Raw genomic sequence first — 14,463 nt, 5'->3', positions numbered from 1 at the left:
GAAGACAGCAAGTAGAATAATAAAGGAGGGAGTACTGGTTCTAGTGAGGTTTCTAACTGATCTGCCCCTTGCTCCATCCCCTGCCAGCCTGGGGACAGGCACTATGGGGCAGACACCATGGGACTAGTTATCAGACCTCCATAACCTTCGTTGCAACAGAATGACTGCTGGACCAAGGTATTCCTCCATCTGGGCTTTTTTACACTTGAGAAGTGCAACAGGATCACAGAAAAACTTGCAAGTGTGCTTTAAGCAGCCAGCTACACCATATGAGAAGGGATTACAGGAAAGAGCCTTCAGGGACTGGATGCATCTCCCATTCCCATTCTTCACCGAAACTGGCAAAAAGTTATTAAACTATAAGAGATAGACTGATTGACAGCAATCAAGTCCTGCCTGCAGCTGTGAATGCAGACAAGCTGGAGTTGAGCCTGCGACTCCTCTGCGCATGAGCACACACTTACAGGGAAATGCTCTGCTGCAGTACTGAGTGATAGCAAAGAGCCAGGAAGGCAAAGTGCAACCAGAGACCCTCCCCAGCAGCGTCACCAGGACCCTACACTTTTCCTCTAGGTCTGGAGACCACATCCCCCTCTCAATTTTTGCACTTCATTTGAAATGGGAATCTCTTAAAGAGATCCCAGATCCTCTCATTTCATGCAGTTTCTCTGAAGCAAGAAAATAAGCAGGTGGAGGAGGTGAAGCTTACATAAGATTCAGAGTGCACAGGGCTTTCCTGGCTAGAACTCAGCCTGAAATAGGAGACCCCTGGGGCTGGGCTGAGCGAAATAAAGGAGCTTGGAGTCTCCCTGGAGCTTCAGAGCTCTGGGCAACACTTCCGCTTTTCATCATAACTTTTACAGGAGGAAGAAAACAGGCTGGGTCTTGGCCTCGAGGGAATTCAAGGCCCTTTGGAGATCTGGTTCAGCGACAGTTGGTCTCTGTGAAAGCCCAGGTAGCTGTTTCTGGCTTTCATAAATACTCATCCCTGAAGTCGGGCTCAGCTCCGTATTAGGGGGCAACTTTGATGGCTAAATTGCTAGTTAGAGCCAGATCACTCTGACAGCCTGGAAGTCTGGGCAGCCCTGCAGACAACTGATGGTTCCTTCCCATTCAAGGATCCCACACTCACCATCCTACTTGAGTTCTTGACTGAGGCTAGCCAAGCCAAGTACAGCTGCTAAGTCAAGACTTGATGTTTCCCTCAAACACCAAATTGCTTTCTTTGACACTGCTTTGTGACAGTTCTGTCACTCCACCAAATACAACTCTAAATCCCAGCCCCGTAGCATATTCTACAGAAAGGCTGTGGACTTCCCCTTAAAAGCACAGACTAACCATGCATCTTTGTGTTGGCACAGCCCTCAGATCACAAACCCCCAGGGGATGGCTTGAATAGCAACTTTCAGATTTAGAAACACCGGAGGGGCATTGAACTCTAGACCTCAGTGAAAAGAGGAGATGGAAAACCTCTCCTCTCATATTAGAGCTGAAAGAAGAAAAGGAAAGAAGATTGAATCTTTTTTTTTTTTTCCTTTTCTTTAAGGCTGCTGTAATCACAGTCACAACTATCTGAGGGACAGGAAACCACTATAGTTCATCTGCAGCCCCCAGACTAGCGGGATTTTCCACAATGAATTTAGTGGACATGGCAACCAAAACATAGTAGTTGGCACTAATTGGTTCCCTGGGTGACAGCTTTTGGTAGCCAGCAGAGCTTTTGCTAAAGATGAAGATCTAAACCGAGACCCCAGCCCAGCGTCCTGCCCCTTCACTGATCTGTATTCTTGAGAATTCTCAAGCTAATTTTTCTGAAACACTCTAAAAAATGCTTTTAAGTTAAAATTTTAAAAAGAGAGAGAGAATAGCTAACACAGATTGAGTGCCTACTCTGTGCCAGGTACTAAGTACTTGGCATATAATATCTCATTTAATCATTAGAACAACCAGTATTATCCCCATTTTGCAGATAAAACACTGAAGCAGAGAAAGGTTTAGTAAACTTGCCTAAGGCCATATAGTAAGTAGTAGAGCTGGGATCTGGCATATAGATGAGAAGTTGGATTTAACACAGGATCCTGGGTATTAGGAAAGGGGTTGCCAAGGCCAAGCCTATAATGTCACTGCCCATACTGACTTCACTCAGAAAGGAAGATCCTTGTCTCTGAATGCCTGCAAATACAGTCAAACAATGGGACAGGTCTTTCCCAGTTTCTGTTTTGACCCTCACAGATGGACAGTGTTCTCCGAATAGAGGAATTCACAGTTAATGGACTGGGTCTGGCTCAGATGACCACGGAGCCTCAGGATGTAACAAACACTGCAGAGGGAGGTCTATTCTTGAAGGGGACATTTCCCCAGGAGCCGGACAGGCCCCCACTACAAGGCTTCTGAATGTCAGAAATGGTCCCTCCAACAGTTGGCTCTTGATTGAATGAATGGAAGGTGGGATGTCACTTTCCTAAAAGGGGCAAAGTGGCCACCTCAGGGGGCGAAGGCTGGAGCTCTCGGCTGAATGCTACCTAAGGAGTGTAAAAGCAATACAGTCCTAGGAGGACAGAAGTGAATGTTTTTCTCAGAAGTCAGGGGAGTGAAGGGAAACCCGAGTAACCTCGGAGCAGTAAAACAGATGCAGAGAGCCGCATCCTGAGGGTAAGATTTATAAGCAAAGACCTCAGCCTCCCTCCATTCTACACTCGATTCCAGTCCCCCAAAATCGCCACCCACAGTCGGGAAACTTAAAGCCTCCCTTTTCCAATCACTCCCAGCGCCTGGATACGGAAGCTTTTCCAGAGAAGCAGGTGGGCGCCCGGGCGGATTCTCCGCGGATGTGGACTACAGCACCTTCCCGAGCCGCCCTGGGACACGCGAGCCGCGGCCTCCCCGCGCCGCAGCCCTAGCCCGCAGCGGGGAGTTGGGCAGCGCCGCTCACCTCGCTCATCTCTGCGACCAGACGGGGCGCGCGGGGCGCGGCACGTGCAGGGGAGACAACGGGCCCTCGGGTTGCACGGGCGACGGCAGCGAGTTGCCGGACTCTGAGGCAGGGTCCCCGCTGATGAGGCGGGGAGAGTCGGTGCAGAGAGCCGTTGTTCTAGTGCCCGCACCCCAGCTCCAAGCGCTCAGCTCCGCTCCTGGAGTCCCCTTCCGACCCTGTCCTGTCAGAGCCGAGCGGTTAACCTCCGCTGGACCCACCTTTTATAGTCAGCGCCATACCCGCCTCCAAGCCGACCAATAGGAGCTCTTCCTGCCTCAGAGTGACAGCCCCTCGTAACCAATGGTGGCAGGCTCAGAGGTCTGCTGCATTTCCAAACTAGGGTAAGACAGAGAGCGGGAAGGAGGGGGAGACCGTCGGGGGATGAGCGGATGGAAAATGAAGTAGGGGGAGCAAAGAAGGAAGGAATAGTATAGGAAGGAAGGAAGGAGAGAGAGGGAAGGAAGGGGTGTGTGAGTTTGAGAAAGTGAAGAAAGAAGAGCTGGAAGGAAATCAAGAGGGTACGTGTGAAGCAGGCAGCAGTGAATCAAAGGGTAAAGGGAAGAGCTGTTGCAGATTAAGATTTAGTTATAGGACGGCAGTCTGAATAAGAGAAGGGCGGAAAGGAGAGGGACAGAGAAAGAAGGAGAGACTGAGAGATGGAAGGGGACAGTGTTCTGTAGCAAAGAGCAAGGAAAGTTTTCAGGGCTGATTCGGAAGACTTTATTCTTAGGAGTTGAAAGACATTTTCAGATTCATCAGTCCTACCTTCCACATAATGCAAAAAACCATCTCCAGCAAAATGATCGTTCCCTAGGGTCCACTTGAATAAATAGTGAGCTCCTCCAAAAGTTAGTTTACAACTGTTTACTCATTCAATCTTAATCTGACAGTGCATCCTCCACTGTGCTCCACTGTGTTGGAGAAACTATAAATGAAAGTGAACATTTAAAACTTAAAAAAAGGGAGACTTCTTAGGAACTTACACCTTTTGTTGCCATTAAAATAGATTTCACTCAATATGCAAGTCCTATCTCTTAAAGTCTAAATTTTTTCTTCCTGCAATTCAGGTAGCAACCCATTTGGTGGTACGTGTTTGAGTACCAAAACTAGCAAGTGGACTCTGCCCAGGTGCAGGGAGCAGATGTGAAAGACGAAGCCCACAGCCCAATCTATACAGATTATTTTTCAGTAAGATGGAACTTTACTAAATAGTCACTATGTTGTATAAGTTTTAAGGAAAAATATGATGAGAGAGGGATGAAAAGAAATAGAACACCTAGGTAAAAGTCATGAACTTTCTGATAACTTCAACCACTATACCTAAATATCTAGCTTTCGTTTCTACTTTAAAGAAATCCTTTAAATGTTCTTGCCTGTGATACTTCTAGGCATTGCAAAACCTCCTAGCCCTCTTGAAGCTTCAGTCGGCCAAAGCCAAACACTTTCAGCTTTAGCTGTTACATCCTTTTAATAGTTTATTTCATGGCCTGCAATAACTGAGTCATTAATAGCTGAGTTTCTCTAAGTCAGCAACCACTGATCCATTCTCAACAACTAGATTCAGATAAGACTTCAAATACCCTTTCACTAGCTAGACCCTCTGTGTAATTGCATTTTCTCTGCCACTTCAGAAACAGAGAAAATAGAAAAAAGATCATATCTTTTCCCCTACACCTGGGATCCTCTGACCTTCACTTTCCAATTGGAATCTTGTTGCCTACATTACTAAATTCTAAGTAGCCTAGCTCCTACTCTATGCAGCCTACTTTCTGGTTTCCCCTACCTTTCTAACAAATGGATAATTAGCCTTGAAAAGACTGTCTTTAATGAAGCAGACCTCTCCAAAGTTTTTGAAGAGTGATGCAAGGATTATACAGAGACTTCAAAATCCTAGATCATAGATTAACAAGCTTTTTCTGTAACAGCCAGAAAGTAAATATTTTAGGCTCTGCAGGACCTATATTCAAACTCCTCGAGTCTCCCATTATAGCTTAAGAGAAGTCTTAGACAATATGTAAACAAAATAGATGTGACTATATTATCATAAAACTTTATTTGTGGACACTAATGTGTGAATTTCATATAATTTTCTTGTGCTGTGAGTGAAATATTCTTTTTCTTCTTTTACATTTTTAATGTAAAAACCATTCTTAGCTCACAGACTCTGCAAAAACAGGCAGTATGCCAGATTTGGCTTACAGGTACCTAACATGTGCCGTGCTGTGTCAAGTCGCTTCAGTTGTGTCCAACTCTTTGTGACCCTGTGGACTGTAGCCTGCCAGGCTCCTTTGTCCATGGAATTCTCCAGCAAGAATATTGCAGTGGGTTGCCATTTCCTCCTCCAGGGGATCTTCCCAACCCAGGGACAGAACCCGAGTCTCCCACACTGTAGGCAGATTCTTTACCATCTGAGCCACCAGGGAAGCTCTGTAGATGACTAAATGGGATATGATCCCCACTACAGATGATTAAATGCTCGAGTATGCTACAACAGTAAGTTGTAGAGAAGTAAATAGTAATAGGTCTAAGAAGAATGACATTGTCTAGGACCGAAAGACTCAAAAGATTCCTGGAGAAAACAGGATTTGTGTTGCATAAAGGAAGGGTAAAATTTAGACAAATGGGAGAAGGAAGGCAGAAAGAGGAAAAGGTGTGGATCTGGCATCTGGGTGGTAACAAGAAAAAAAATCGTGAAAGAAGACTGAGGTATATGATGTGGAAGTTTCAGAAGATGTGTGAAGGTCTTGAATATCAGAATAAGGAATTTAAACCTGATCCTCACACAAATGGCACTTTTGGATTATTCTTTTTAAAAGAACATTTGTTTGGTTGCACCAGGTCTTAGTTGTGGCAGGCAGGATCTTTAGTTGCAGCCTGCAGACTCTTGGTTGCTGCATATGTGATCTAGTTATCTGACCAGGGATCAAATCTCAGCCCTCTGCACTGAGAGCACAGAGTCTTAGCCACTGGACCACCAGGGAAGTCCCTTTAGATTATTCTTGCAAGGTAAACATAGGATGGATTCGACAAGAGAAAGACAAGAGAAAGCAGGGAGACAGAATGGGGATGTCATAGTTGTACAAAGTGCAAAAGTCTGGGTGACTGTAGGAAAAATAACAGAAGAAAGGGGACAACATCAAGAAACATAAGGCATAAGGAATCAATAACAAGATTCAGGAGAGGATTCAAAGTGACTCTTGGAAATCAGGACCAGAACATGGGAATTTATTCAATTATTCATTGGCTGTTAAACACACATTATGGCCAGAACATATGCTAGTTGTTGGGAAAAAAAGACCCCCAGGACAAAGCACTGACAGCCTAGAAGGGGAGAGATGGTCATGTGAATTCAAAGTGCAATATTATTGTGGGTGCTGCGTGGAAATCTGGGCAAGTGTGGTGAGCGTCCAGAGAAAGGAATGAGACTAATAATCTGAACAGGCATCAGAAGGAACTGCTAAGAATAGCAAGACCCCATGGACAGAACTGGAGTTGATTTGTGGAGACATTCACATACTAGAATGAGGATAAGTGAAATCAGATATGTAAAGGTACTCTGTAAACCACGATGTTAAAATGTGAGCTATTTTTACATTTTACCAGAGCCTTGTGACTAGATGCACTACTAGGGAAGCACATAGAAGAAGAAAGGTGGGGAGGTTTAAATTGAATCTTAGAAAAAAAAAATCTCAGTTTTCCATAACCAATTGCCTTAGGAAAAATGAGAATCCAATAGAAGAGAAAGAAAAAAGAGCTATTAGAAGCACAGGTGGAGAATCAGGAATGCATAATATCATAGAGGCTAGGGAGAAAAGGCATTTCAAAGAAGATAATGTAATTGTCAAGGAGTCAAAAGCAATAGGGAGCTTAATTGGGAGAAACATATGAGAAAGTCCACTGAAGTCAACAGATCACAAATCTTTGATGAATTTAGAGAAAGAAGATCAAAACTAGATTACCAGTACAAAGGAAAGGAGGTATCCTGAATCCCTGTTGTTCAAAGAAGTTTTTGTGCCAAAACTTGGGAAGCCAAAGAGGATAAAGCAGGCCCAGACCAGAAATCTGACTCAGTGGCCACCTGAGTGAGGTTGACCACATATCAACTGCAAACAAGGCAGGTATAAACAGCAGGCAGCAATGGCTCAGAAATCAGAAAGGAGTCGGGAATCAGACGGAAAGACTAATGAGTATCCTGTTAGAAACTCAGAACAGCAAAAGATAATTAGCTGTGAGAGACAGCAGCTAAGAGGGAAACAGGAATGTACCCAGAAGACATGTAACATACGTTACTAGAAAATGCCTGAAAAAATAGAAACACATTAAGTATTTGTTTCGTGAAAGAATGCATTCACAAATAATAATATGATACCACATAGAATGAGCATGAGTTTGGAATCAGACCTCAATTCATATCCTAGCTCATTTATTCACTCCATAAACTTTTTTATATGTGCTTAGAGTATACAAGACCCTAAGGATCCAAAAAATCCTGTATACAGGTCAGGAAGCAACAGTTAGAACTGGACATGGAACAACAGACTGGTTCCAAATAGGAAAAGGAGTATGTCAAGGCTGTATATTGTCACCCTGCTTATTTAACTTATATGCAGAGTACATCATGAGAAATGCTGACCTGGAAGAAGCACAAGCTGGAATCAAGATTGCCAGGAGAAATGTCAATAAACTCAGATATGCAGATGACACCACCCTTATGGCAGAAAGTGAAGAAGAACTAAAGAGCCTCTTCATGAAAGTGAAAGAAGAGAGAGAAAAAGTTGGCTTAAAGCTCAACATTCAGAAAACTAAGGTCATGGCAACTGGTCCCATCACTCCATGGGAAATAGATGGGGAAACAGTGGAAACAGTGGCTGACATTATTTTTCTGGGCTCCAAAATCACTGCGGATGGTGATTGCAGCCATGAAATTAAAAGACATTTGCTCCTTGGAAGAAAAGTTATGACCAACCTAGATAGCATATTAAAAAGCAGAGACATTACTTTGCCAACCAAGGTCTGTCTAGGCAAGGCTATGGTTTTTCCAGTAGTCATGGATGGATGTGAGAGTTGGACTATAAAGAAAGCTGAGTGCAGAAGAATTGATGTTTTTGAACTGTGGTGTTGGAGAAGACTCTTGAGAGTCCCTTGGACTGCAAGGAGATCCAACCAGTCCATCCTAAAGGAGATCAGTCCTGGGTGTTCATTGGAAGGACTGATGCTAAAGCTGAAGCTGCAATACTTTGGCCACCTCATGCGACGAGTAGACTCACTGGAAAAGATTCTGATGCTGGGAAAGGTTGGGGGCGGGAGGAGATGGGGACGACAGAGAATGAGATGGCTGGATGGCATCACCGACTCTGTGGACATGAGTTTGAGTGAACTCCAAGAGTTGGTGAGGGACAGGGAGGCCTGGCATGCTGCGGTTCATGGGGTTGCAAAGAGTTGGACATGACTGAGCGACTGAACTGAACTGAAGGATTCAAAAATAAAAGATGTACCTCTGGACTTCAAGAAAGTGACAATTGCTCTGCGATGTGATGAGTGCTGTGACAAATGTGTGTGCAGATGTGTAGCTCTAACCCACAGGCTCTCAGAGGTGATCTGCTGGGCTCAGACCCAAAGGGCAAAAAAGATCAGGAGGACCGGGTGGGGGGTGTGGGGGGTGCGGTTTGGAAGTGGGCTGTGTGTGGCAGTTCCAATTAGACAGAATAATGACGGCAGATATTCAGAGGTGTGTGAGCATAGCTTGCCTCGGGGAGCTAAATGCTTAAGCACATCTAGAGCAAAAGTACAGACATTATTAGGTCAGGAGAGGGAAAAGGGTTGGGACAGATGAGGGTAGAGTGATAAATAGAGGCCAGATCATAAAGGACTTTGTGTGACACGCTAAAGAGGTTGGATTTTATCCTGGGTGATGAGAAGCAAATGAAGAATTTTAAGCAGGAGAGAGACAAGATCAAATTTGCATTTTAGAAATAGCAACAGCATGGAGGATGGGTTAGAAAGAGATGAAGCTGGTCATAGACAGAATCATTTAATTTAATAATTTAATTCCACTACTTGCATTGATAAGTGGAAAATGATGAGGGCCTGAATTCAGCTAAGAGGTAGAGGGCATGTAGAGGCCAGGAGACAGGAATGACAGAGCAGGCATCTGATCATTTTTAAGGAGGGAGAGAAAAGGGGCTAGGTGACTCCTTGTCTTCTGGCTCAGTATCATGGAAAGGATGGCAGTGGAGAGGAAGGAAGCAAAGAGGGCAGGAGAATGAATATGTCTTCACTCCCTTCCATGATTCAAGCACTGTGTAAGGAAGTTTCAGTTCAGTTCAGTTCAGTTCAGTTCAGTTCAGTCGCTCAGTCGTGTCTGACTCTCCGCGACCCCATGAATCACAGCACTCCAGGCCTCCCTATCCATCACCAACATATATTAATTTGTTTAATCTTCACAACAAACTGAGTTAGTGGGTATCACTAGCCCCTTTTTCCAAGTAAGAAAAATGAAGTTCAGAGAGTTTAATCTACCAGGCTACAACCAACACAGATGTTTTTCAGACCTGGGCTGGGACAAGCATGATGGAAGAGGGCAAGGACATGAGTTAACCCTCACAACCTGTCCACCGTGGATGCCACGGGCATCCTGCAGCACCTCCCAGTCTGAGTTTGCTCAAACGGAGAGACCCTGGAACTGGGGGAGCAGTTCTACACACAGAGGAGCACAGTCAGAGAGGTGTGTTCCTAAAGCTACTCCATCTCAAAGAACGGCAAGGTGAACTCCTCCAAGAATAAGAAGGCTCGGGGCCAGGGAATTCCTGGAGGGTCCAGTGGTTAGGGCTCCATGCTTTCACTTCCAAGGGTAAGGGTTCATTCCTCAGTTCGGGGGGAAAAAAATGGTTCAGGACAATTCTTTTGCCCAAGTGAAGGGCAGCCCTCAGCCAGAGAACCTCTCCTCTAGCCTGAACTCCTCCCTAATCAACATCAGCCTCCCTTCCCCAGTCTGGGAATGGGCCAGCCTGATGATATCTGACTCTCATGGAGCTGGTTCTCAGTGACATCAAATAGTTAGGAAAGGAGAAAAAAAAGAGAGAGAGAGAAAGAAAGAAAGAAATTCAACAAGCAAGAACATGAGTCAAAATTTGAACTTAGATCTGAATGACTCCAAACTCCATGCTCTTTCTACTTTTACATGTTGGGATAGTCACCAAGTTAGGTTATATAGGAGAGTTGTGGGGTTAGGTTAGTTTGTGGGGAGTTGACAATGATTTCTATTTTGTTTTATTTTTTCAATTTTTACTGAGCTACAATTGACATATAACATTGTATAAGTTTAAGGTGAACAGCATAATGATTTGATATGTACATATTGAAAAATGATTCATCACATAATTATAATTTTTTCCTTGTAATGAGAACTTTTAAGGTCTTCTCTCTTAGCAATCTTCAAATATACAATATAGTTTTGTTAACTATAGTCACCATGTTGTATATTACAACCTCAGCATTTAAGTTATAACTAGGAATTTGTGCCTTCTGACCAGCTTCAGCCAAAGACCCTTTCCCCCTTCCTCTGCCAACCAAAAATCTAATCTCTTATTTCTATGAGTTTGAGTTTTTTTAGATTCCACTTATAGGTGAGATCATACAGTATTTGTCTTTTTCTTATTCTGTTAGCATAATTCCCTCAGGGTCTACCCATGTTGTCACAAATGGTAGAATTTCCTTTTTTTTTAATGACTGAATTAAATATATAACATACCTTAAATGGATATAATATGATACATATATAAAATTGTATATGTATATAACATATATATTATATCTCCTTTATCCGTGTATCTATTGATGGCCAGTTAGGTGGTTTCCATGTCTTGAATATTACAAATATGGCTGCAATGATCATGGAGATATAGATATCTCTTTGTGATTTTGTTCCCTTCAGATATGCCCCTAAATGTGGTATTGTTGGATCACATTGTAGTTCTATTTTTAATTTTTTGATGAACTGCCATCCTTTTTCCACAGTGGTTGCAGCAATTTACACCAACAGTACACAAGGTTTCCCTTTTCTCCACATCCTCACCACCAATTGTTATTTCTTGTCTTTTTTTATTTTTAGATTTTTTTTTATTGAGGTATAGTTGATGAACAATATAAGTTTCAGGTGTACAGCATAGTAGTTCACAAATTTTATATTTCTTGCCTTTTCATGATAGTCATTCTAACAGATGTGAGATGACATCTCAATTGTGGTTTTGATTTGTATTTCCACAAAAATTAATGATGTTAAGCACCTTTTCATGTACTTGTTGGCCATTTGAATATTTCCTTTGGAAAACTGTCTATTCAGGTCCTTTGCTCATTTTAAAATTGGATTATTTGGGGTTTTGCTATTGAGTTGCATGATATTTTGTGTAGTAACCTCTCATTTGGGATAGTAACCTCTCACCAGATGTGTGGCTCGCCAGTATTTTCTCCCATTCATAAGTGGCCTTGTCAGTTTGTTGTTCATTTCTTTTTCTGTGAGAAGCCTTTTTGTTTGATGTGCACACTGTACTGTACAGGCCTGCTCAGTCACTCGGTCATGTCCTATACTTTGCAGTCCATTGACTGTGACCCGCCAGGCTCCTTTGTCCATGGAATTTTCCAGGCAAGAAGACTGGAGAGGATTGCCTTTTCCTACTCCAGGGGATCTTCCAAAGCAGAGATTGAATCCGAGTCTTTTACATCTCTTACATCTGCCTTGGCAAGCGGGTTCTTTATCACCAATGCCACCTGGGAAGCACAAATTGTAACTATTAATACTTGGGTTTTTTTATTATGTTGCTTGTACTTTCGGTATCATAAAGCTCCATTTTAGACATACTGAATTTGAGATGCCTATGTGACATCCAAGTAAAGTCATCTAATAAACTGTTGGGTATAGTAGTCCTTGCACAAGTTATTCACACTCTCTGGCCTCAGTTTCCTCATCTTTAAAGGGGTGATATTACCTATCTTTTAGAGTAAATATTAGTAAGGATTCTTACACAGTATACTGCTCATAATAAGAACAAATTAATGAAGCAATACCTATAATATGAAACATGACCTTTACCACACAAGTTAGAGTTTGATTATACATTTCCTTGTAAGAACTAGAAGTTCCATTTATTTATGCAGTCTCCATAATCAGACAGTAAATAATGGGAACCCTCTCTTTTCTCCCTCCCCGTGGCTCCTCACCACAGAGTGGGGACCTAATAACTTAATGCTGAAGGCAACTTGCAACTGTGAAAGTGGATATGGGCCCAAGCATGGAGGGCCCTATACTCCTTCTGTAGTCTCTACCCCAGCTGGTGGTGCCACCGTTCCCTCAATCACCCATGCTAGGAACCTGGAGTCTTCTTTACCTCCTCTTCCTCTTTCTCAACGCAGACATGCTAGTAATCACCAAGTTCCAAGTACTTCATCTCCCATGTATTTTTCAAAACCCTCTCCTCCACCATATCCTCCCACTAGCCTAGATCAGGCTTATCAACCCTGCATCTGCTTTCTGGCAAGAGTTCCAGCTGGTTTCTTTGCCTCCAGTCCTGCCCCCAACACCCGGATCCATCTTCCAAAAAGTCATTTGTTAGCTATCTACAACAGATCTGACCGTGTCATTTCCCATTTTATCCTTTAAAAGCTTCCTGATGGACTTAAGCTGCTATCTCCAGCACACAAGGTCACCCATGAACCAGCACTACCGACATCCCAGCCTCATAGCCCATCTCACTAGACTTGCCTCTTCCCACTCCAGCCTGAAATGTTATGCTCCGGCAAGAAAAGCCTGTTTGTGGTTCTACCATATCTACTTTATTGTATCTGGCTTCTCGAACTTCTCAGGTTGCACCCTCTACCTGAACTACCTCTTATTTTTTAATCTGGCTAACTCCTCATTATCCTTTAAAAATCAACTCAGTTGTCATTTCTTCAGAAAGCCTTTCCTGCCTCCTCCTCAACACCTCTTTGCCAAAGCAGGATTAAATGTCCCTCTTCTGTGGTTCCATAAAGCTCTGTGCATAGCATCATCAGTGATTTGATTATATTTCTTTTTTTTTTTTTTTGCCTCACCACCCAGTGGGATCTTAGTTCCCCAGCCAGGGATCAGACCTGTGCCCCCTGAATTGAAAGCATGGAGTCTTAACCACTGGACTTCCCGGGAAGTCTCTGGTTATATTTCCTTATACCTATTTAAAGGTCTGTCTCCCCACTCCGCATGTTTAAACTCCACAAGGGCAGGAGAGCATCTTATTCATCTTTTTTTCCCTTGGACTTTTATTTATCTTTTTTATCCCTGCTGCTGCTGCTAAGTCACTTCAGTCGTGTCCGACTCTGTGTGACCCCATAGATGGAAGCCCACCAGGCTCCCCCGTCCCTGGGATTCTCCAGGCAAGAACACTGGAGTGGGTTGCCATTTCCTTCTCCAATGTGTGAAAGTGAAAAGTGAAAGTGAAGTCACTCAGTCGTGTCCAACCCTTAGCGACCTCACGGACTGCAGCCCACCAGACTCCTCCATCCATGGGATTTTCTAGGCAAGAGTACTGGAGTGGCTTGCCATTGCCTTCTCCATTTTCATCCCTAGTGTCTAATATATAGGAGGTTCTCAGTATTCGTTGATTGACTGAGTTAGTGTAAATTCTCACAAGAGTCCCACTCAAGCAAAGATAACAACGTGCACAAGCATAAATACGCAAGGACCAGACCCAAGTCTGTGCTCTCTGGAACTCAGCTTACTCCCAAAGGCAGTAAGCTATACATAGTCAGATGTTGTACCTACTTGAGATGAAGAGGAGCTAAACAAAGCTCTTTCTAACCCAGTCTCTTCTCTTTGTCTCTAAGTGTATTTTTATGGTTCTAGCCTGCATTTGGTTTTTAACTCATTGTCAGAGCAACATTAGTTATAATTTAGCCCTTAACTGAAGAAACGAACAATATGACAAAAAGCAAAACTGCTGCATTCTAGTGGGAGAAGACTATATAAGTGCGGGAACAACGAACACCCATGGAGATGTGTGCCGAGAAACAACTTTCAAGGTGAAAGATTGAGATTTGTACCTTACTGCAGTGTTTTCACAATCACATTTATCCAGCATAGATTTATCCAACATGTTACCCATCCCCAACACATCCAAATAGCTTTTGAAATTATTTTTTTCCATTCATAAATTTGGGAGAGATTGTTGTATACACACTTTTTCTTTTCGGAATTCTTACTTTTTATTTTAATCAACTGTGGTTGATTCGGGTTTCCTTGGTGGTTCAGTGGTAAAGAATCCTCCTGCCAGTGAGGGAGATGTTAGATCCCTGTGTCAAGAAGATCCCCTGGAGAGGGAAATGGCAACCCACTCCAGTACTCTTGCCTGGGAAATCCCATGGACAGAGTCTGGTGGGTTACACTCCATGGGGTCGCAAAACGCCAGACATGACTTACCAACTAAACAATAACAGCAACAGTAGTTGATTTACAATATTGT

General features: G+C 43.3%; 1 protein-coding gene across 1 annotated transcript in view; it reads right to left on the bottom strand.

The window, feature by feature from the left end:
- The window catches only part of PCP4L1 (Purkinje cell protein 4 like 1), a 28,338-nt gene extending 25,183 nt beyond the window's left edge, over window positions 1-3,155 (bottom strand). Inside the window, exon 1 of the mRNA XM_088834970.1 lies at window positions 2,933-3,155. Within this exon, the coding sequence (XP_088691096.1) occupies window positions 2,933-2,941 (9 nt within the window). The 5' untranslated portion in view covers window positions 2,942-3,155. The remainder of the gene's footprint in view (window positions 1-2,932) is intronic.
- Between the last annotated feature and the right edge of the window lie 11,308 nt (window positions 3,156-14,463).

Source organism: Moschus berezovskii, chromosome 4, assembly GCF_049115385.1.
Source record: "Moschus berezovskii isolate FMDL1 chromosome 4, NW_MosBer_1.0, whole genome shotgun sequence".
In the NCBI taxonomy this organism is placed as follows: Eukaryota; Metazoa; Chordata; class Mammalia; order Artiodactyla; family Moschidae; genus Moschus; species Moschus berezovskii.
This window is presented reverse-complemented; position numbering and strand designations above follow the sequence as displayed.